The sequence below is a fragment of the Spermophilus citellus genome (assembly GCF_964194105.1).
Source record: "Spermophilus citellus genome assembly, chromosome: 4".
Taxonomy (NCBI): domain Eukaryota; kingdom Metazoa; phylum Chordata; class Mammalia; order Rodentia; family Sciuridae; genus Spermophilus; species Spermophilus citellus.
In genome coordinates, this window is record NC_138185.1 from 109563145 (window position 1) to 109586659 (window position 23515).

The window sequence follows — 23515 nt, forward strand, 5'->3', positions numbered from 1 at the left end:
GAAATTCACTGAGTACTATGGATAACTAGAATACCATGCCTAATCCTTGTAGTATAATGACAGTTGAACTATTTACTGCTACAGGCCGAATCTAGGAGGTAGCCTGGTGTTGTACTGTGAGCTAAAAATGGTTCTGTCAGTTTTAAAGTGTTCTAAAACTAAGTATAAACAAAAAAGCCTGAATATGGGTCAGAGATTTTATGTGGTCCCAAAACCTATTATCTGGCCCTTTACAGAAAAAGTATTTGTAACTATTTTAAATTATTTTGTTCATTTGTTTCCTTGGTTGCCCACCCCCCACCTTTAGAATGCTTGCCTCTTCAAGAGTCTTGAATGTGGGTTGTTTGGAATGAAGGAATTGAGCAACAACAGTTAATAAAAAGAACATTGGAATCATTATTAAAAGGTCAGACAAGACATAAAAAATGTTAGTAGGGACAGAGACTGAAGAGTATGTAGGACTTCTCCCCAAGTGACAAAAAGAGGCCATCTGCTTGCATGACTCTAAAAGCCCCTCAAATCATATAAATTGAGGATTCACATATACATGTGAATCTCTTGAAGTGATCAGGAGTATACACATCTAAAAAACCACTAAGTACCTTAAAGATATCACACTATGGAAGCATGTATTCCAAAGAGGGAGTAGTTAAGTTGAAGGGTATTCTTAGACCATACTCCCAATTAAGTACTTTATTTTTGTGTGTAATCTTAATGTAATAAGTGAAGCTGAGTATTTTGATGTGCATTTTATAATCTTTGAAGGTATCTGTCTTGTCATTAGTGGTCCCATTGGTAAGCTGCCCTCATCTCTGATTCTTAAAAATGAAAAGAACAGGTACTTAAGTGAAGGTACATCCTGAAATAACTTGAAGGGATAAAAATTTATGAATATGTAAATTAAGTAAAAAAGAATCACTTTTTTCTTTTGCTTTGATTCCATATTCACTGCTGAATATAAGTAACATATATTTTATTATTTATCAGTATCTTTTTATTCTCTTCCTCTTTGGTGCTGGGAATTGAACCCAGGGCCTTGACAGAACCTCGAACATGTTAATAAATGTACTGTATCACTGAGCTATACTTTGGTCCCCCTATTCTTTTGTGTACTTCAACACCCAAATGTTTTACAAGAAATTATTTAATTTCTTATGAACCTCTTTGGGTACTGGATATTGAACCCAAGGACACTTTTGTCACTGAGCTACATCCATAGTCCTTTTTATTTTTTGTTTTGAAGCAGGGTCTCACTAAGTTGTTGAGGGCCTTTGTTAAGTTGCTGAGGCTGGCCTTGAACTTGCAATCCTCCTGCTTAGCCTGCTTAGTTCACTGGAATTATGGGCAGGTGTTGCTTTGCCAGTTTTATTTGGAGACTTCTGTTTTTTTAATATTTATTATTTAGTTGTAGTTGGACATAATACCTTTATTTTATTTGTTTATTTTTATGTGGTGCTGAGGATTGAACCCAGAGCCTTGCAGGCAGTGCTAGGGGAGTTGCTCTACCGCTTAGCCACATCCCTAGCCCCTAGAGATTTCTTATTGAGTTTGTTGATAATGGAGATTCTAAAGTATATTCAACCCTTTGTAATAGTTTATGTGGTCCCACATATAAAACAAACAATAGTTTTACATACTCATTATATATATATATATATATATACACACACATACACACACACACACACACACACATACACACACACACATAAATACATATATATATATGTGTGTGTGTGTGTATATATATATATATATATATATATATATATATGATAACTTTCCAGTCTGTGTCTTATCTTTAATAATAGGGAGTGTTAATTTAAATTTAAGTTGATAGTACTTCCTTTTTTTCTTTTGTTTTGGTACTGCCTATTGAACCCAGAGGCACTGTACCACTAAGCTAAGTTCCCAGATGTTTTTATTTTGAAACAGTGTCTGTTAACTTCCTGAGGGTCTCCATAAATTTCCCAGGCTGTCCTTGTGATCCTCCTGCCTTAGCCGCCTCAGTCAATGGGATTCAAGCATGCCCCACTATAGTTCCTTACTTTCTCTCCCTCCCCCTCCCCCCTCCCTCCCTCCTCCCCTCTTTTAAATAGTACAGGGGTGGGGGGGGCGGGGTTGAATTCAGGGGCACTTGATCATTGAGCCACATCCCCAGCCTTTTTTTTTTTTTTTTTTTTTTTAGTATTTAGATACAGGGTCTCACTGCTTAGGGCCTGGATAAATTGCTGAGGCTGGCTTTGAATTTTTGATCATCCTGCCTTAGCCTCCCAAGCTGTTGGGATTACAGGTGTGCACCACCGTGCTGGGCTCTTTACTCTTATAGTTAGTGATTATTGCTTTGTGTTTTCTGGTTAAGAAACTTTGTCTGCTCTAGCTAGGTTCATGAAAATATTATATGATCTTTTCTAGAATGTTAACGTATTTCCTTTTATGTTCTGTGAATCAAATTAATTTTTGTCTGTGAATTAATTTTTCTAGATCTCCAATTGGTACAGGACCATCGCTTTAAAAGGCTTTTCTTTTCCCAAGCTGAAGGGCAGTGTCTTGTTTTAAATGAGGATATTAGTCCATAGGGGTTTTGTTTCTAGAATCTTTCTGTTTTTCTTTCTACCAAGTACCACTTCGTCTTTCTTGTGGCTTAAGTAAGTCTTGATTTTTGGTAGTGTAATTCTTCCAACTTTGTTTTTAAGATTGTCTTGGCTATTCTAGATCTGTCAGATTTCCAATATATATTGAGAATCAGCTTGTTAGTCTGTTTCAAAAACCTACCAGAATTTTGTTTGTGATTACACTTAATCTGTAGATCAGTTTTTCATTAAGTAGTATTCTTGAGGTTAAAGATCTGCATGAACTTGTATTTCTAAACTTGACTCTTCCATCTATATTGCTAGGTGGGTTTCCTGAATCAGTATCATCATTGATTACCTCCTTGGAAAGTAATTTTGATTACTTGCTGATTTTAAAAGCTAGACATTGTGAAATTATTGTTTAAAACAGGTCTTGCAGTACGCAGATAAAATAGTGTGCACATATTATACGTGAAAATAAATGAGAAGATCAGCAGGAAAAAGGGAAATAACTATAGTGAAACTGAATAAAATGATTACCTCAAGCATTAAAAATGATTGCTAAAATACCTTAAAGTGTATATGAATTTGTTTATTCCTTCAACAGATTTTTTGAGCTGTGGATGCCCATTGATAAAAAGATAACACCTTTGCCTTTTAAAAAAATATTTATTTTTTAGTTGTAGTTAGACAAAATACCTTTATTCATTTTTATGTGGTGCTGAGGATTGAACCCAGGCCCTCAGATTTGTGCTAGGCAAGTGCTCTACCGATGAGCCATGACCGCAGCCCCAAATTTTGCATTTTAATGGGGATATTGTACAATAAATAAATCCCCAAATAATGATATAATTTTAGATTAGTGTATCAAGTTCTCTGATTAAAAATAAATCAGGATAAGGGGAATAATGTGATGGAGGATAGGGATAAGTTTTTTTTTTTTTTTTTTTAAAGATAGATCAATAAGGAAGTTCTGGGTATTGAGTAAAAAGTCCTTAGTGATATGCAAAAAGTCCCAGGCAGAGGGAGCAGGAAGGAAATATAAAGGTTCTGATGCAGGAATAAACTTAAAAATGGTAAAAAGATCAGTGAGACTGAAGTAGAGTGAGCTGAAGATGAAATTTGAGGGATCCTTTTAGGTTGATGCAGGGCTTTTAGGCCACAGTAAGAGGTTTTATTAATTGTAGTAAGAAGCCATTAAAAGCTTGAACAGGAGAGTGGTGATAGATTTATCTTTAAAAAGGGGTTAACTCTGCTATGTGAGAAACTTAGTTAAATGATAAAAACTAATTCAAGTAAGAGCACAGTAGTTGGCTCAAACTAGATAGTAGAGGTGGGAATGAGAGAAAAGGTTAAATTTAGGATAAATTTTAAAGGCAGACCTGTAGTACTTACTGATGGATTGAGTGTAAGAGCAATTTCCTTATAGAATTCTTTACAGGAGAGAGTTTGGAAAAGATTTATAGTAGTACATTAGTCAGGGTAACTAAACAACACCTAGGGTTTCTACACACTTAAAATTTATTTCTCATATCATAATCCAGTGCAGGTAGATGGGGTTACTCTTCTCCATGTGGTCATTTGGTACCCAACATCCTTCCATCCAGAGACTATTTCTCCTGGGACTTTTTACCTGGATCCTCTTCATTCTTCCAGCAGACTAGAAAGGGCAGGTCCTATTAGAGGTTTTTATTAACTGAGCCTGGAGGGAATGTATATCACTTTTGCCTGGCATTCCCTTGGACCAGGACTTGGTCACATGGCCATATGTAACTGCAAGTAGTTCTACTTACTAACATTCACCAGTAGATCTCTGTGGTGAAGGAACGCTAGCTGTGTGCCTAGGAAGAGGAAGAAATTGATTTGTAAACAGTATTTGTGCCCTTTTGGGGAAAAAAATCACTATTAAGTACATAGTTTGCAAAGTTTAAACTTTCAAATATTTATATACATGAATTCATGTATGTTTATACATGTGATAATACATCATTTTGGTACTGTGTTTATTTGTGTAACATTTAAAAATTTTTTTTCAGTTGTAGACACAATATCTTTATTTATTTTATTTATTTATTTTTATATGGTGCTGAGGATCGAACCCAGTGCCTTACCCATTATAGGCAAGTACCCTACCACTGAGCCACAACTCCAGCCCATTTGTTTAACATTTTTTATAGTAAGCCCTGAATAATGAGGAAACGGGAATATTAGGTCTTGAACGTCATTTTCTCATTAGTTACATATCTAAAATTCAAAATGTTTTATTAATGTTTTTTCCCCCCATGGTATTTATAGCTGAAGATAAGTCAATAGTGGGTCTTGCCTTGATATTTGATACTTGATATTTTCCCTTCTATATGTACTGGTAAGGTTTGTTTTTCTCTTTGAGTTATTTTTTTTTTTTCAATAGTAAAGTTAGGTGTTTTTTTTTTTTTTTTTTTGCATGGAGAATTGAACCCAGGGGCACTTAACCATAGAACCACACCTCCAACCCCCCCCTTTTTTTTTTCCAACCCTTTTTATTTCTGTTTTGAGACAGGATCTCACTAAGTTGCTTAGGGCCTCTTGTTGAGGCTGGCTTTGAACTTGGTATCCTTATGCCTTAGTCTCCCCAAGTTATTGGGATTGCAGGTGTATCTGTCTGGCAAGATTTTTTTTTAAAATTTATTTTTTAGGTGTAGATGGACACAACATAATGCCTTTATTTTTATGTGGTACTGAGGATTGAACCCCCCGGTCCCACCCGTGCTAGGTGAGCGCTCTACCGCTGAGCCACAATCCCAGCCCCTAGATTTTTTTTTTAATGTACATTTGCTTCATTCATTTCTACTTGTCTTGCTACTGAAATACAATATATGATTCTACTTACTAACATCAACCCTATGATAAAGCAAATATAAAAAGAAAGGATGTTTTCTTTTCCTTGGAAAATAACCTTGAAAACTTGAAAAAGAAGTAAAAACTAATATATTTTTTGAAAACTAAATTTTACTAACAGAATCACTCCATTAGAAACTTTAGTTACTTCATTTTTGTCTTTTAAACTGAACTTCTAATTTAAAGGAAACTTTGTATTCGCTGTTCTCATTTTTCACCACAGTTTTCCTCTATAATTAGTCCATCCTTACTCAGTCCAGTGAATAACATCATAAACTGGCTTACTCTGAACCACACCCTACTGACCACAGCAACTGTCTCACCACATTGTTCCCCTCTGTTAACATATACTTTTGAAGTTACTTCATTGGGAGAGGGAATGAAAAGAATATTTAATAGTTTTCTTTATAAAAAAAATATAGTGAAATGTGATTGCTAAATAAGTGTTAGTAGTGGGCTTAATTTCTTATGTGCATTGCTTTTTTCAGTTATCCCACATCGTTTTAATATTTTTTCCTGTTGACTTGAAATGCCATATTAATTTATCATAAAGTAAATCCTCAACGAATTTTTTTTTTAATCTTCAGGCCTAAATTTTTGGATTTGGAATGTAATAATTTATTCCCTCCTAGGAAAATCAGTGTTCAACTTAAATGGCAATGTATGTCAAACTTATTTTTGGTGAAAACAGTAAATTTTCTGTGTTTTTTGACATAAGATCCTGGTCGTAAAAATCTCATTATCCAAATCTGTTTAATTCTTCAGTTTGGGTGATGAATTGCAATGTGAGGGGTTACTGCCTTGCTTGAATCTATTTGACTCCCCAAGTTTGAATAGAAAATAGCAAGATAGTAAAGGAAATATTCAGAATTTTATTCAAGTATATTTGGCTCTTGAGTTTAAAATTGTGTGTTTTTTTGGACATCAGGAATTTGGATAACAGGATACTTATATTCTCAAAGGGTATTACATGAAATGCTACCTGTTACAGTAGGTTCTCTTTTGATTATAGAGAAATCTGTCTCACATTGGCTCAGGAAATAGAAAGGAATTAATTGGCACACTTACTAAGGAAGTTTACTGGTTGAATTTATTTAAACTACTACTGAATTCATTGGCCCAAATATATTCTTTGTCTTACTTTCATTTTCTTTTATTATAGAGAAGCTTCTATGCATTGAGGATAGATGGAAGACATCATCTCTAGCCTTATCTCTCTAGCTTACTAGCCCTCGTGGAAAAATGCTGCTTTCCCAATAGTTGCAGGAGAAGTTCTAGTACAGAATTTTAGTGACTACCCACTGTGGCTGGGCAAAACAAAATAAAATGATTGGCCCAGCCTGGGTCACAGCTAATTTCCCCTATCTGGAGGATGAGATCTGTCCATTCAAACTGTTGAAAGACTTTAAACTATGTCATTTGACTAGGAAGGAGAGAGAGTCTTTTGAAGGAAAATAGTACTTTTACTAGAAGGTTACTTACTGGGCAGGCTAACCTGATATACCTATGCTGTTGTGTCATATGATAATTAATTTCTACCATCACTTTTCTTCAGTTGAAAGCTATGAAATGTATCCTCATTCATTACCAATCTAGTTTTTACCTGGCATTCATCTACTGTTAGTAAAACTTGGGCCCCTGTATCTTATCAGTAATGAAGATCAACTGATAGGCACTCTTGTCACATGTCAAAATCTGTTTCTCCTCTCATTTTGTTTCTTTTTTATTCTTTCAGTAAAAGAAATAGCCTTTTTTTCTGAGAAGCATCTATCAACCTTTGATCTAATTTTTTAAAAAATATTATTTTTAGTTGTACACAATAACTTTGTTTATTAATTTTTGTGTGGTGCTGAGGATTGAACCCAGGGCCTTACATTTGCTAGCCAAGCGCTCCACTGCTGAGTTACATCCTAGCCCCTTGATCTAAATCTTATTTAATCTTAGTTACCAGAGAACATTGACTCATCAGTTAGACCTTTTTCTTCAATTTTCAATTTTTGCTTCTCTACTTGTTCCTGTGTGTGATCATTCATTTTGTTCCTAAGCCTTACTAATAAATATTTCACTAAAACTGCTTCTCCTCCTTTTCTGGATAGCAGATTTTGTCAGCACTTGCTCGTCTACTTATTTGCCACTTTATCTCTTCTGCCTTAACTTCTTATTAAAGTTTTTCTCTGTTTCCTACCTCTTTCCAAGGCCACAGTGGTATCTGGAGACCTTTGTCTCAGGCCTGAACCTTGAATAATGGTATATAAGGGCCAAAAGGGATTTCTGGGGTAGTCAGCTCAACTTTTTTTTTTTTTTTTTCCTATTTTGATTGATATTTCAATTATACCAACTTTCTTTTGGCTAGTTTTTACATGGTATATTTACTCATCTAGATTTTTCTGTCTTGTGCTATATATGTGTGTCTATTGGCAGTGGCATAGTGGATTTCAAAAATTTGGTCTGATAATCTTTGTCTTTTAACAGGAACATTTGCATTTAATATAATTATGGATACATTTAGTTATTAAAAATATTTGTTTTATATTGTTTCATCTGTTCTAACCCCCTTTCTTGCTTTCTTTTGAATTATTTTTACTTAATTATTTTCACTCTATTGTTAATAATTATTATTATTATTATTATTATTATTATTATTATTATTATTATTTTAGTTAAGTGGCTATCCTAGCAGAGGGTCTGGCAAATTTTTTCTGTCAAGAGCCATATAGTAAAATTTTTAGCTTTGTAGACCATATGGTCTCTCTCCTAACTACCCAATTTTGCCATTGTAAATGCAAAATCATCCATAGATAATAGGTAAAGGAATGAATTACAGAAGGAAGAATAGATAAAGTCATCTAGGTAGAAAAATGTCAGCTAGACTCTTGGAGAGTATTTTAACTTTCAAAATGAGTAGTGGATAAAGAGTTAAAAAAGTAAATCAGAGAAAGCCAATTAGGAAGATTACATGAAAAATAATCTTCATGTGAGAGCAGTTCAAGAATCAGAAGTTGATTGCCTTTAGACATATGCTATGTTGTGTGAAGATGAATAAAAGGCCTCTGAATTTAGCATCTCTTTGATAATTGGTGACTATTTCAAAGAGTATTGAGAAGGGGAGCAGAGTGTGGGCTCTTAAATACTTGGAAATATAGTCATTCCCATGTTCTGTTCTCTGGACTATGAATAACAGAGTTGCCTAGATTTCCCTTGGAAATGTATATTTTTTAAAAAGTTCCCCAGATGATGCTAATAAATGCTTAAGTTTGGAAATTACAAATATAGATTTTTTTTCAATCAGCTTAGCAAAGACTGACTTGACATTAATATGGATTTGTGAGTTATATTTTTAGGCAAATTCAAACACAAAGCCATGACTTAATACAATAACAAAAGAAAATCATATTGACATAAGTGGGAATAGAAGACTGTGCTGTGGCTGTTGCTGGAAACCTGCAGTTAAGGCAGCTGAAGAGGTTTTAGCTTCTTAGAGGTAATGGGGAGATGTATTTGAAGTGGGTTTACTGTTCAAAATCACAGCTTAGGATAGCGCTCCTCTTTTGAGAAAGAAGGTGTTCTGAGTTTAGTTTTAGGGTTGTCATATTATATAACCTTAAGAATCAGATTGTAGTCATTTAGTGCATTTCCTGAAGTAATGGAGTCCAGCCTTCCTGCTGTAAGGAGTACTTTGCTTCCGTGAAGCCTTATTCTTAGGGATTCAGGAGAACAAAAACATAGCAGAGCAGACTCCTGATTCTACTTAAATAACTTTTAAAAATATTTTTTTTTGGATAATTGGGGAACATTTAATATTGATTAATATTAAAAATCATTAATTTTAAGCTAGATGCAGTGGCACCTGCCTGTAATCTCATCTGCTTGGGAGGCTGAGACAGGAGGATTATGGGTTCACAGTCCCCTGGACAACATAGTGAGACCCTGTCGCAAAAAAAAAAAAAAAAAAAAGTTACTTTTTAAAGGTTCAATTATGGTAGTGTCATTGTTTGAAACAAAATAGTAAGTGGATTCTCAGTGTTTGTATGAAAAATGAAAGTTTCATCTGAAGTATACCTCCAAATATAAATTCTCAAACATAAGAGACCATCTCTAGTGCTAACAAAGATACAAAAATCAGCAATCAGAAGAGCAATTCAGTCTGGATGATATTAAAATGTTAGTCCTAAAAATATTAAGTTTTATATTTAGAATTTTAAAAAATGAGTGAGAGTAATAGCCCTTATATTAAAACAGTTGTGAAATTTAAGTAGGTAGAGAAAAGATCAGGTGGATATGAAAATGACAAATTTTAGAAGTGAAAGAGATCTGCAGTTAAAGCAGCTGGAGAACACCAACAACATAGTGTTCATGAGTAGGAAAAGTCAATAATGTTTTTTCCAATATTAATCTATAAAAATGCAATTTCAAAATGTCAAAATATATTTTTCATGGTAGTAAACATACTTATGTTGAAATTATTATGGTAAATAGCCAAAGTGAAAAACACCAAATTTTGGAGATATGTTCTTCATATATGAGAATTTATTATAGAATTGTGATAATTAAGATGGGCTCAGGGATAGACAAATACAGCTGTGGAACAGAATATAAAACCCAGAACACATTGTTAGGTATATGGCAAAGGCGGCAAAGGTGGCATTATATATCAGTGCACAGAGAGTTGACTATTAGGTGCTGGTTAATTGTTAATTTGAGTTGGAGTGAAATAATTAAGAGCCCTGTCTTACAATAGCCTGAAAATAGATTATGTGAATTAAAGACCTAAAAACAAAACAAAACAAAACAAAAAAACAGAAAACCTAGGCCTTTTGTAAGAAAATATAGGATAACTTTATGTCCTCAGCATAAAGAAGTATTTAAAGAAAAACTACCAGGAGATAATAAACTTTAGAGCCAGACTGCCTGCTTTTAAATCTTTATCATATTCTAGTTGTGATTTTGGGCAAGTTATATAATCTTTCTGCATTTGTTCTATCATCTGTAAAGTGAGGATGACAGTAATAAAAACTGTAAGGGAAGAATTGTAAAGATTTATGTGAAGTAAAATGACTAGTGAAAACAAGCATGCATTAAGAATGAAATACAACCGTTTTTTCCCGTTGTTTACTAAAAAACAACCTGGATGCAGAGTTGCATTTGTAATCTCATCTATTTGGGAGATTGATGAAACAACTTTGAGGTTGAGGCCACCTTGGGCCTTTTAGACTCCTGTCTCAAAAAATTGTGGGTGTTTCCGGTTTGGGATCAAGGTCTGAGGTGGGGGTGGCAGGCACCATGTCCAGCTGTGAAGGTAGCAAGAAGAAGCCCCTGAAACAGCCTAAGAAGCAGTCCAAGGAGATGGATGAGGAAGAAAAGGCTTTTAAACAGGAGTAGAAGAAACTTGAGGAGCTAAAAGTGAAGGCCACTGGGAAGGGCCCCTTGGCCACAGGTGGAATTAAGAAATCTGGCAAAAAGTAATTCGTTTCTTGTGCCTGAAATGATGGTGACCATTAATTCCATTCCTATGAAACACCAGTACCCCCACTGTAATATCTTTTGCCACCTATAGCTACAATGAAGTGTTGTGTGGAGTCTGTTGTAAATTTAAGAATAAACTTTTGTTAAAAAAAAAATTGTGGGTGTAACTAAACGATATTCTGTTTGCCTACCTTGAGCAAGGCCTTAGGTTTAATTTCCAGCACCACAAGGCTGGGGCGGATGGGTGGAGAGAGAAAAGACACAAAAAGGACAAGCTATAAGGAATCAATAAATTTTCTCTTTAAAAGTAAAAACTTCTAGGGGCTGGGATTGTGGCTCAGTGGTAGAGCGCTCACCTCACATGTGTGAGGCCCTGGGTTCGATCCTTAGCACCACATAAAAATAAATAACAACTAAAAAATAAATAAAATAAAAAATATTTAAAAAAGTAAAAACTTCTCTATAACAAAATGTTTTGTAAATAAAAGAGGTAAGTCCCTGGTTGATAGGAGATTTTGCCACACAATCAACTGAAAGCTGATTAAAATACCAAAAAAAAGTAATATATGAAAAACTCATTTAAACTGTTAAGGAGAAGACACCTTATTAAAAAAGGAGATCAAAATGAATGAGCAACTTAGCCCAAATGGCAAATGAGATGGTTAGAGTTGCCAATCTTCACAAATAATCAAGGAGATGCAAATTAAAGAATAATCTTTTTGTACTTTAGATTGGCAGAAACTCAATATTCTGACAATACTGACTTTTAGTAAGGAAACAGAAAAGTCTGAACTCTGCTACATTTGTTTGAAATGGACATTAGAGTAACCATTTGGAAAGCATTTTGTTAATATCTGACAAAGTCAAGATACTCCAAATGCAGTAATTTTACTCTTAATTATAAAGAGAAAAATCTAGCAAATACACATGAGGAGACACGTGTGAGAATTGCAGCATTGTTTTCATAGTGTAATGTTGGAACTATCGTAATATTCACTAGGAGGGCAGTGAGTGAATTGATTAACTGTGGTAGAATCATGAAATGGGATGTTATTTAGCCATTATTGAACTTTACATCTGTTAATAGGAAAAATGATATTAAACTAAAGTGAAAAGTAGACTATAGTGTGATAATATTTCTTAGAGATTAAAAACAAAACAGTATTATATATAAATACAAAAACATGGAATAATAACTTCTGGGTAGTGGTCATCTCGTAGAGCAAATGAGGGAGCTTTAACTGTTTTTAATACATGTGTTTATAAAAATGGTCTTGAGTGAGCATAGCAGTTTTCAAACTTGTTGAATTTGAGCAGTAGATATATGGTTGCTTTTTATATGTTCCATAATCTGTATATTTGAAATATCATCTAGGAAAAAGATAACAAAGCTTCTTGATTAGAGGATTTTGACAAATATTTGGTAGTATGATATTGAAATAACTGAATATTTTTATTGTTTTTAAAAATAGCACATTATATGTTAAAGGATGAAATAACTAAAAAGAGGAAGGTTGATGACAGATGAGAAAATTTTTTTTGGTAGGACATAGTACTAATGGAGATAATAAGAAATAGGTTTTGTTCTGGAAAGGATGTGGAACAGTTTTTCTCTACACAGGAACTGAAGAATAGAGATGAAATGAAAATAAGAATAAATTGAGGTTGAGAAACCATTTGTAGGTAATTATTTTCTGAGTGAGGTGTAAAAGAGTAGTGTTTGGGGAATATGAGAAGATTGATAGGGTATGTGGAATGGAATGAGGTTAGGTGGAAAGGTAGAATATTAACATCAAAAGACAAAAGGAGGTTGAATAAATTTATAATGGTGCCTACTTGTATAATATTTTCAATTTGGCTCAGTAAGTCCAGCAGAATCTTTTTCTTACTCTGGTCAAACTTGTCTGTCCTCCCATCTTGGGCAAGAGGAGAGTCAAAACCCAGAGTTCTTTGAAACTATGTCTATTTACATAACAGGTTTCTCTCATGCTTTCTTGATTATAATGCTATTTTCTGATCTTTCTGTAATTAATATATTTCACAAAGTTTTTGCACCACTGAAAGCATTCTTTCTTGTTTTTGCATCATCTTTAAGAAATTTGGGTGCAAGGGGACTAGCTTTGTGTAATTATTCTGTCCTTTAGTCCAGTCCTTAGTGAATAAAGAACAAACTTGGTTTTAATTCCAAGTAACTTAGAATCATTTGAAATATCAGGGGATATTGTACTTTTTAAATTCTGAATTGTTGATAAAACAAAACATTGAAATGTATGTATATATTTTTTGCCAGTTACTGTTTTAGAAAATACTCTTTATTTGAACAATAGGATGTAGTCTCAATGGGACTATTTGCAGTACTTGTTCCTGTACTGAGAGAATTTTGTGTTCTAAAAGATGTATGTAATGAATGTGTTTGTTAAGTCTTTCTTTTTTGAGCGTCAGACAGCAATGTTTAATATGACTTGTAAATGTTTCACGTCTTTTATATTACAGTTTTTTTACCAAGAAAATGATTTGCATGATCTTGAACAACACATACTATTTATGCTGATGGGACAGGATCCAATATGAATATAAGTGATGGAGGAAGACGACGCTTTGAGGATAATGAACATACATTACGTATATATCCTGGGACAATTTCAGAAGGGACAATCTACTGTCCAGTTCCTGCCAGGAAAAACACCACAGCTGCTGAGGTGATTGACACTCTTATAAACAAACTTCATCTAGACAAAACAAAATGTTATGTTTTAGCAGAGGTAAAGGAATTTGGTGGAGAAGAATGGATACTCAATCCAACAGACTGTCCAGTTCAGCGAATGATGTTGTGGCCACGAATGGCTCTGGAAAATCGCTTAAGTGGAGAGGACTACCGCTTTCTTCTGCGGGAAAAAAACCTTGATGGATCAATCCATTATGGTAGCCTTCAGTCATGGCTACGGGTAACGGAAGAACGACGCAGGATGATGGAACGAGGTTTTCTTCCACAGCCTCAACAGAAAGACTTTGATGATTTATGTAGCTTACCTGACTTGAATGAGAAAACTCTCTTAGAAAACCTACGAAATCGCTTTAAGCATGAAAAAATTTATACCTACGTTGGCAGTATTCTAATAGTTATTAACCCATTCAAATTTCTTCCTATTTATAACCCCAAATACGTCAAAATGTATGATAACCACCAATTGGGAAAACTTGAGCCCCACATATATGCAGTGGCTGATGTAGCTTATCATGCTATGCTTCAGCGTAAAAAGAATCAGTGCATTGTGATTTCAGGAGAGAGTGGTTCTGGGAAGACTCAAAGCACAAACTTTCTTATTCACCACCTTACTGCACTCAGTCAGAAAGGATTTGCCAGTGGAGTAGAACAGATTATTCTTGGAGCTGGACCAGTACTTGAGGTAAGTGTATAGAAATAGTTTTCTTATCCTCAATATATCTTTAGAAAATACCTGGTAGATGTGAGAAAATGAAATAAAATGAAATATAGAATCACAAACATCACTGTTATCAAGGGAAACAGGAAGATGGCAAAGCGAAAAGGTAATGTGGAAGATTGAAGGGTGTGAGAGCAATAAAAAAAATTTTTTTTTGAAGAGTATCCTTTGGTAAGTCATTAGTGATGCAAAGATAGAGATGACTGGAATGATATCCTTTTCCTTAGAAAGGTAGAAAGCAGAGCAGGACTCCTGTAATTTGGTATGGAAGTAGGTGTTTGGGGAATATATTCTTGCCAGTGTATTTGTGTCTCTGTAACCTTAATGAGTGCCTGGCATTGAAATTCTTAATGATTTAAGAATATAGAGACTAGCCAGGGTTAATGGCACATACCTCTGATCCCAGCAACTTAACTCAATTGCAAGTTTGAGGCTAGTCTCAGTAACTCAGTGAAGCTGTAAGGAATTGAGTGAGACCCTATCTCAAAATAAAAATTTAGAAAGGGCTGAAGATGTAGCTCAGTGGTAAAGTACCCCTAAGTTCAATTCTTGGTAACCCTCACCCCCCAATGTAGAGATTATTGTTGTGTGCGATGCCGTGGAAGTATTACTATCATGTTGAAAGAGAATAACAGAAAGACAATGCATTGATCTCACTTATATATATAATCCAAAAAAGTCAAATGCATAAAAACAATAAAATAATGGTTATTAAGAACTAGGGGTTGAGGGGCTGGGATTGTGGCTCAACAGTAGAGCGCTCGGCTAGCATGCGCAGGGCCCCGAGTTCGATCCTCAGTACCACATAAAAATAAATGAATGGAATAAAGGTATTGTGTTCTACAAACAAACAAAAACAACAACTAGGGATTGAAGAGATATTGATCAAAGAGCATGAAACCTCAGTTACACAAGATGAAAAAGTTCAAGAGATTGGGCTAGAGATGTGGCTCAAGCGGTAACGCGCTCGCCTGGCATATGTGGGGCGCTGGGTTCGATCCTCAGCACCACATAAAATAAAATAAAGATGTTGTGTCCACCCAAAACTGGAAAAAAAAAAGTTCAAGAGATCTATTTTACAACATTGTGATTCCGATTAATAATAATGTGTATTTGAAAATTTCTTAGACAATAATTTACATGTTCTTATAATAAATATGAGTTAATATGTAAATTGCTCAGTTTGCCTATTCCGTGATATGTAGATAAATGAAAACATCATGTTGTATACCATCAATATATTTTACTTATCAATTAAAAAAGAAAAAGAGAATTCAAATTTTCTTTTAAACCTGAAAGGAAGAGGTCATATTACTGTGTGTGTGTGTGTGTGTGTGTGTGTGTATGTATGTGTGTATATGTGTATGTGTTTTATGGAACTGAGGATTGAACCTAGTGCCTCACACATGCTAACATGCTAGGCACTGCTTTACCCCACTGAGCTACATCCCCAGCTGTTTTTAATTTTAATTGAGACAGGGTTTTGCTAAGTTGTCCAAGCTGGCCTTAAACTTGAAATCCTCCTGTTAGCTTTTTTTGTCACTGTGACGAAAAGACTGGGAAAGAATAATTTTAAAGTATGAAAAGTTTATTTGGTACCCATGTTTCAGAAGTCTCAGTTCATAGATGACCAACTCCACTCTTTGGGTCTGGAGGTGAGGCAGAACATCATGGTTGGAGTGTGTGGTGGAGAAAAGCTGCTTAGGATGTGGCACCAGGAAACAAGGGGGAGGGAGGGGCACACTGTAGATCTGGGTCAAAATAAATATCCCTAAAGGCATGTCCCTAATGACCCACCTCTACCATCCACACCTTATCTGCCTACATTTATCACCCAGTTAATCCATTCAAGTGGATTAATACAATGACCAGGTTAAGGCTCTCATAACCCAAATATTTCACCTCTAAGCTTTCTTGCATTGATTTTCACATGAGCTTTTGGAGAACATCTAATATTCTAATTAATAGCACCTCCTACTTTACCTGCTTAGTGGCTGGGATTTATAGGATAGGCATGTGCTACCATGCTTGACTTTGTTGTGTTTTTAAGAGATTTCATAAGGTCTAATTGAACTACAATAAACTGTACATACTTAAGGTGTACAATATGATAAATTCTTTTTTTAATTGGATCTTCCTGGGAATTGAATTCAGGGGCACTTGACCACTGAGCCACATCCCCAGCCCTTTTTGTATTTTATTTAGAGACAGGGTCTCACTGAGTTGCTTAGCACCTTGCTTTTGCTGAAACTGGTTTTGAACTTTATCCTCCTACCTCAGCCTCCTGGGTACCTTTGAAAATGTCAAGTAGGGAGAGAGAAAGATGGTGGAGTATAACTAGGCAGTGACTCTGGATTCCTAAATAGCTCAGAAAGGAGATGGTGAAGGAACAGTTGACTAGAGAGCTGGGTGAGAGAGTAAATGCTCTAAGACCCAATGTTGGACAGTATGAAACTTGAAGAGTTACAGAGGTTATCAGAATGGAAAATAATAAGGACAGAGTTCCTTAATCTTGAACCTGAACTAGGGTGGTGTGATGGGGGAAGGAAATGGAGAAAAAAGGAGAGGAAAAGCACACAAGATCACTTTCTTAACAGTTGGAATGAAAAACAGACAAAATTGATATGTGATAGAAACAGGTGGAATCAGTGAGGAGATCAGGCAGTTTAATCTAAATTGTGGACTGAAAGCCATTCTTGCTATGGCAGCCATTTTGTGGAGTCTACAGGTGGTCAGCCTCTCTAAAATAAATAAAAAGAGCTTCTCCCTTCCTTCAGATAGCAACAGATAAAAATAGAGGGAGTACCTCTGCATAAGCATGTCTCAATTATTTGTCTGGAAGAAACTTGAAGGATCCCTACTTGCCCAAAGTTGCCGAAACACCTTCCTTCTCACTGAGGACAAGGGAAGTGGGGTGGAGCAGCCCCCAGAGCTGGTCATTCCCAGGAAGTGCTTACCTGACCCAGCCCTCCATACATCTTCCACAGGAATTCAGAAACCAGAATGTATGCCCATGATTCACAGCTGTGGAGTGAGAGCTCATGCACAGGTGGAAAGGTTGTTTTTGTTCTAGACAGTGGAGGGGGTTGGCATCTGTGATTTTTAATCAGCTGGGGAGCTTGGACTGGCTGAGCCTATTATTGGTGAGCAGGGACACTGGTCCACAATCTGCTGGTTTAGGGGAAACACTTCTGCACTGCAGACCAGCCACATGAGCCTAGAACCACTGGTCCAGTGCTTGCAGACAGACACCAGGATCTATGCTACTTTGAAGAGAGCGTGTGGAGGTGAGCGGGTGCGCAACAGCCCTGAGCCAAGTACTGGGTGCTGTTGCATACAACAAAAACACCCAGCAGATGCAGCAAAGCAACCCTCTGAGCATCCAGCCTTAGGCCCCTGGGCTAATAAAAGGAGAACTGGGGGCTGGAGTTAGTGGCTCAATGGTAGATTGCTTGCCTAGCACGTTTGGGGCACTGGGTTTGATCCTCAGCACCACATTAAAAAAATAAAAAGATATTGTATGTCTACCTACAACTAAAAAATAAATATTTAAAAAAAGAATGGAGAGCTGGGTGGTGGAAGTACACAGCAACCAGGGATATTACTCCTGTGCCCCCAGAACCTCTAGGGGGAAATCAAAAGCTGAAGAGTGTTGGGCATTTTCTAAACTGATGAAGTCCAAACCAGGATGACTCAATAAGAATTTTCTCCACCTTGGCATGTTTTATTGTAAACAGTTCTAATGTCAACTTTGAATCATACATATATTACTCATTTTGATTTGAGAGTTGTTACCCTAAAATTTGATATTGTGCCCTCAATCCATTTGATTGTATTTCTTCTAGTGTTTTAAAGCATTTAGTGGAATCATTCTTTTTGTTTTTTTTAGCTCAGGTTTACATTTGTTCCTCTTAGCTCCTCTTTTCTCTTACATTACTTGCTACTATCTTAAATCCCCCTGCCCCATTTTATTCTTTTTACCTTAGTTTTTTATGGTTCTTTTCTATCTTTTCATTACTTTTTCACTTTTTTCTTGTTTAGCCCAATTTTTCTTTCCTTCCTTTTTTAGCTCCTGTATATAATAGCCATTTTACTCCTATTAGTAACTAATTTTCCAACCTATTCCAGAACAGTACTACAAGTTTATACCTGGATCAGTGAAACTGTGGAGAATATTGTCAACAATTTTGTTTTTTTTCTAAAGTTGGTTAGTATTTAGCTTTGCTCTGAAGTGTCTGTAGTAAATAGGGTTTAATGTCTTCTCTCAAAGTAGTCCTTGTAGTGGGAATAGCAGAGGACACACAGTGAGTGAAACTATCAGTTCCTGGATATTCACCCAGCCTGGGGCCCTTAAGAGATGGAAGCTCACTAAATAGTCCCTTGTACAAAAGAAAAAGACAATAATCATCCCAACGGATGGGTAGACATATAAGCAATATGAAAAAGCAAAGAGACAAGTCACCCAGAATAGCCAACAACCCTTCAACAACTGATCCCATTGACACCACATTAGAGAAAATGATGGAGAAATAATTTAGAAAATTAAGATGTTCAGTGAGCTAAAAGAAGATATAAGTAATGAACTTGGAAAATACAGAAAGTAAAAGATAATTTCATAAAAGGGATTCTGAAAAAGAACCAAATGGATATTGTGGAAGTGACTTAGTAAATCAAATTAAAAATTCAGTGAAAAGTATCACCAATATATTAGACCCCTTAGAAGATATTTTCATAGACCTTGAAGATAAAAGTATATGATCTTGAAAATAAAGTTGATAATATATAAGTTGTTAAGAGACCATGACCAGAATATTCAAGATATCTGGGATAATATTAAGAGGCCAAATTTAAGAATCACTGGGGTCGGGCAGGGGTTGTATTTCAGTGCTAGAGCATTTGCCTAATATGAGGCACTGTGTTCGATTCTCAGCATTGCATATAAATAAATAAAGGTCTATTGACAGCTTAAAAAAAAAAGGATCATTGGGGTGGAAGAAAGCTCCAAAATACAAACTAAAGGAATGCACAATATTTTCAATGAAATGATAACAAAAATTTCCAAATATTAGGAATAAGATGGAAATCTAATTATAAGATGCCAGCATAACCTCAAATAGACAAGATCAAAAAAGATCCTCTCTAAGACACATATAAAGAAAATGCCTAATATACAGAATAATGATAGAATTTTAAAAACTGCAAGAGAAAAGTAGCAGGTCACATTTAGAGGTAAACCAATTTGTATTTCAAGTGATTTGTCATCCTAGACCCTAAAGGCCAGAAGAAAACACGTGCCTACCTAGATTGCTGTATCCAGAAAAACTATCCTTCATAATTAAAGATGAAATAAAAACCTTTTTGATAAGTAGAAACTGAAAGAATTCATAGCCACTAAACCTGAAGTATAAAACATAATGAAATATTTCATGTAGAAGAAATGAAAAATTAAAATGAAAAATGGTATATGGGTGAGGTGATCTATAAGAATAGTCAGTTAAAGAGGAATCAAGTCTGAATTAAGCATTAGAAATAAAATGGCAGGACATAAAAATCATCTCTCTATAATAACATTGGATGTAAATAGTCTAAACTCTCCAATCAAAAGACACAGATTGGCAGATTGCATTAAGAAAGGAGACCCAATCATTAGGTATTTAGAAGAGACTCGATCTTATAGGCAAAGACATTCCCAGACTGAAGATGAAAGGGTGGGAAACGATTTAGTATGCAAATGGAAAGTGAAAGCTGAGAGGAGTAGCTATTCTCATATCACACATAGTAGACTTCTAGCCAAAATTAATCAGAAGAGACAAAGAAGGTAATTTCATAGTGGTTAAGAGAATCATCCACGACATGACAGTAATTGTAAATATTTATTCCCCAAGATACAGTAATTGTAAATATTTATTCCCTACATACAAAAAAACAAACCCTTCTCAATATAAAAAGTAGACCAAAATACAATAATACTGGGAGATTTCAGCACCCCTCTCTCATCATTAGATAGAGGTCATCCAGACATAAACTAAGTAAAGACTCTTCAGGAACTGACAAATACTATTAATCAAATGTTTCTAACAGACAGCTATAGAATGTTTCATTCATCAACAACTTTTTTATTCTCAGTAGTACATGGAACATTTTTCTAAAATAGATCATATTTTAGGGCACCAAGGAAATCTTAGCAAATACAAAAATTTTAGAGAATTCCTTGCATTCTATATGAGATCATAATCAAATGAAATTAGAATTCAGTGATAAGACTAACAGAAACCATTTTAACATCTGGAGATTGAATAGATTTTTGATTTTTGGATACTGGGAGTTGATCTCAGGGCACTCAACCACTAAGCCACATCTCCAGTCCTATTTTGTATTTTATTTAGAGAGAGTGTCTCACTGAGTTGCTTAGCACCTCACTAAAGTGCTGAGTCTAGCTTTGAACTTGGGATCTTCCTGCCTCTGCATCCCGAGCCACTGAGATTACAGGTGTGCATCACTGCACCTGGCCTGAATAGTATACTTTTGAATGAGGAATGAATCACAGAAGAAATGAGGGGAGAAATAAAATTCTTAGAAACAAATGAGAACAGAGGTACATGTATCAGAATATCTGGGACAATATGAAGGCAGTTATATAAAAGGAAAGTTTGTAGCACTGAATTTCTACATTAAAGAGTTAGAAGTATACCAAATAATAATCTGATGTTATAGCTCAAGGCCGTAGAAAAATTCCAGAATCCATAGAAGACTGGAAATAATATCAGAGCCAAAATTAATGAAATTGAAAATAAAAACATACAAATGATCAATGAAACCAAGAGTTGTTTCTTTGAAAAGGTAAATAAGATTGATAAAACCTCAGCCAAACTAATCAAAAGAAAGTGAAGACTCAAATCAAAATTGGAGATGAAAAGGGAAATATCACAGCCACTTCTGAAATCTAGGGCATCATTAGTAACTATTTCAAAATTCTGTATTATAATAAGCTAGAAAATCTTGAAGATATTGATAATTCCCAGTGATATATGACCTATCCATGAACCATGAGAATATAGAAAATGTAAGCAGACTAGTATCAAGCAATGAAATTGAAGTAGCTATTAAAAACTTTCCGAGAACAACAGAAAAAAAGCCCAGGATCAGATGGATTCTCAGCTTAGTTCTACCAGACCTTTAAGGAAGATAATGTTAATTCTCCCGAAATTATCCAATGAAATAGAAGAGGAGGAAACACAAACGCTGCCAAATTGCTTCTATAAAGCCACTTTCACCCTGATACCCAAACCTGACAGACTCATTGAAGAAATAAAACTTCATACCCACGGGCTGGGGTTGTGGCTCAGCGGTAGAGTGCTCGCCTAGCATGCACAAGGCCTTGGGTTCAATCCTCAGCACCACATAAAAATAAATAAACAAAGGTATTGTGTCTAACCAAAAAATAAATATTAAAAAAACCTTCAAAACTTCATACCAATATCCCTGATGAACATAGTTGCAAAAATCTTAATAAAATATTGGCAAGCTGCATTAAAAAATCACATTAATAGTGCACCATAATCAAATGATTTTCATCCCAGTGATGCAAGGTCATTTCAACATACATGAATCAATAAATGTAGTTCACCACATAAATAGAGTTAAAAAAGCATTTGACAAAGCCCAGCACCCATTCATCTTTAAAGCACTAGAGAAACTAGGGAGAAAAGGAACTTATTTCAAAATTGTAAAGGCTATATACAACAGACCCAAGACCAGCATACTGAACAGAGAAAAATGGAAAGCATTTCTCTAAAAACAAACAAGACAAGGATATCTACTCTCACTACTCCTAACTGTAGCCAGACCAATCAGGCGAGAGAAGATAATTAAAGGGATTCAAATAGGAAAAGAATTCAGATTATCTTTATTTGCTGTTACCATGATTTTATATTTAGAACACCCTCCCTCTTCCCTGGAAAAAGAAAAAAAATTTCACCAGAAGACTTGTATTTTTTAAAATTTATTTTTTAGTACTAGGGATTGAATTCATGGGTGCTTAAACACTAAGTCACATCCTCAGCCCTTTTTATTTCTTGAGTCAGGTTTCAACGTAACACATAAAATGATGTAAAATACTAAAACATGCTACACTGTGGATGAACCTTGATAACATTACACTAAATGAAAGAGCCAGACACACAACTATATATTGTAGGATTCCATTAACATGAAATATCCAGAATAGGTAAATCCTATGATAGAGCAAAAGAACTGATAGTTTATAGGGATTGAGGGAAGAACAGAGCGGGGAGTGACAATGTAATGATATGGTGTTTTGGAATAAAAATATTTTGGAATTAGAAGTTAATAGTTGTGCACAGTATTGTGAGCATACTAAATACTAAATTCTATACTTTAAACGGTTAATTGTTTTTTTCTGGTACCCAGGGATTGAACTCAGGGACACTTGACCACTGAGTCACATTCCCAACTCTGTTTTGTATTTTATTTAGAGTCAGGGTCTCACTGAATTGCTTAGGGCCTCGCTTTTTTGCTGAGGCTGGCTTTGAACTTGCAATCCTCCTGCCTCAGCTTCCTGAGCCTCTGGGATTATAGGTGTACACCACTGCATTTGGCTTAAGTGGTTAATTTTATGTTTTGTGAATTTCACCTCAAAAAAAAAAATCCAAACAAAGGGGTCAGAAATAGAGAAATTAAATTGGGAAACGTGGGAATATTAGAAAAGAAATAAGAAGATAGATTAAAAGGTAACCATGAGGATGTCATCAAGTGAAACAACATAAAAACCCCAGTAAAAATCTAGAGATGGTCATATTACATAAGAAAGAAAATGACAAGTTGACTGCACATAATTCTTTAAAAATAAACAAGCTAAAAGTAAAAAAAATAAAAAATGTTGTGCTAAGACTAGTCAAAAGATAGTTGGGGGTGGGGTTGTGGTTCAGAGGTAGAGCACTTGCCTAGCACGTGTGAGGCACTGGGTTTGATCCTCAGCACCACATAAAGTAAAATATAGACATTGTGTTCACCTATAACTAAAAAATAAATATTTTTTAAAAAGTTGGATCTCAAATAATTTAGATTACATACCACACTAAGATATTAAAAAAATAAAAGCAAATTAAATGTAAGGAAAAGTAGAAATAATCAAATGCT

General features: G+C 35.1%; 1 protein-coding gene and 1 pseudogene across 5 annotated transcripts in view; both read left to right on the plus strand.

Annotated features, from left to right (window-relative positions):
- Positions 1 to 23515, plus strand: part of MYO9A (myosin IXA) — a 266957-nt gene that overhangs the window by 32323 nt on the left and 211119 nt on the right. For all 4 annotated transcript variants that reach the window (XM_081290716.1, XM_081290714.1, XM_081290715.1 and 1 more), the window contains exon 2: positions 13407 to 14320. In XM_081290716.1, the coding sequence (XP_081146842.1) occupies positions 13481 to 14320 (840 nt within the window). In that variant the 5' untranslated portion in view covers positions 13407 to 13480. The remainder of the gene's footprint in view (positions 1 to 13406; positions 14321 to 23515) is intronic.
- LOC308647613 (translation machinery-associated protein 7-like) lies at positions 10731 to 10913 on the plus strand (annotated as a pseudogene). Its single transcript has one exon. The product of its transcript is annotated as a translation machinery-associated protein 7-like (transcript).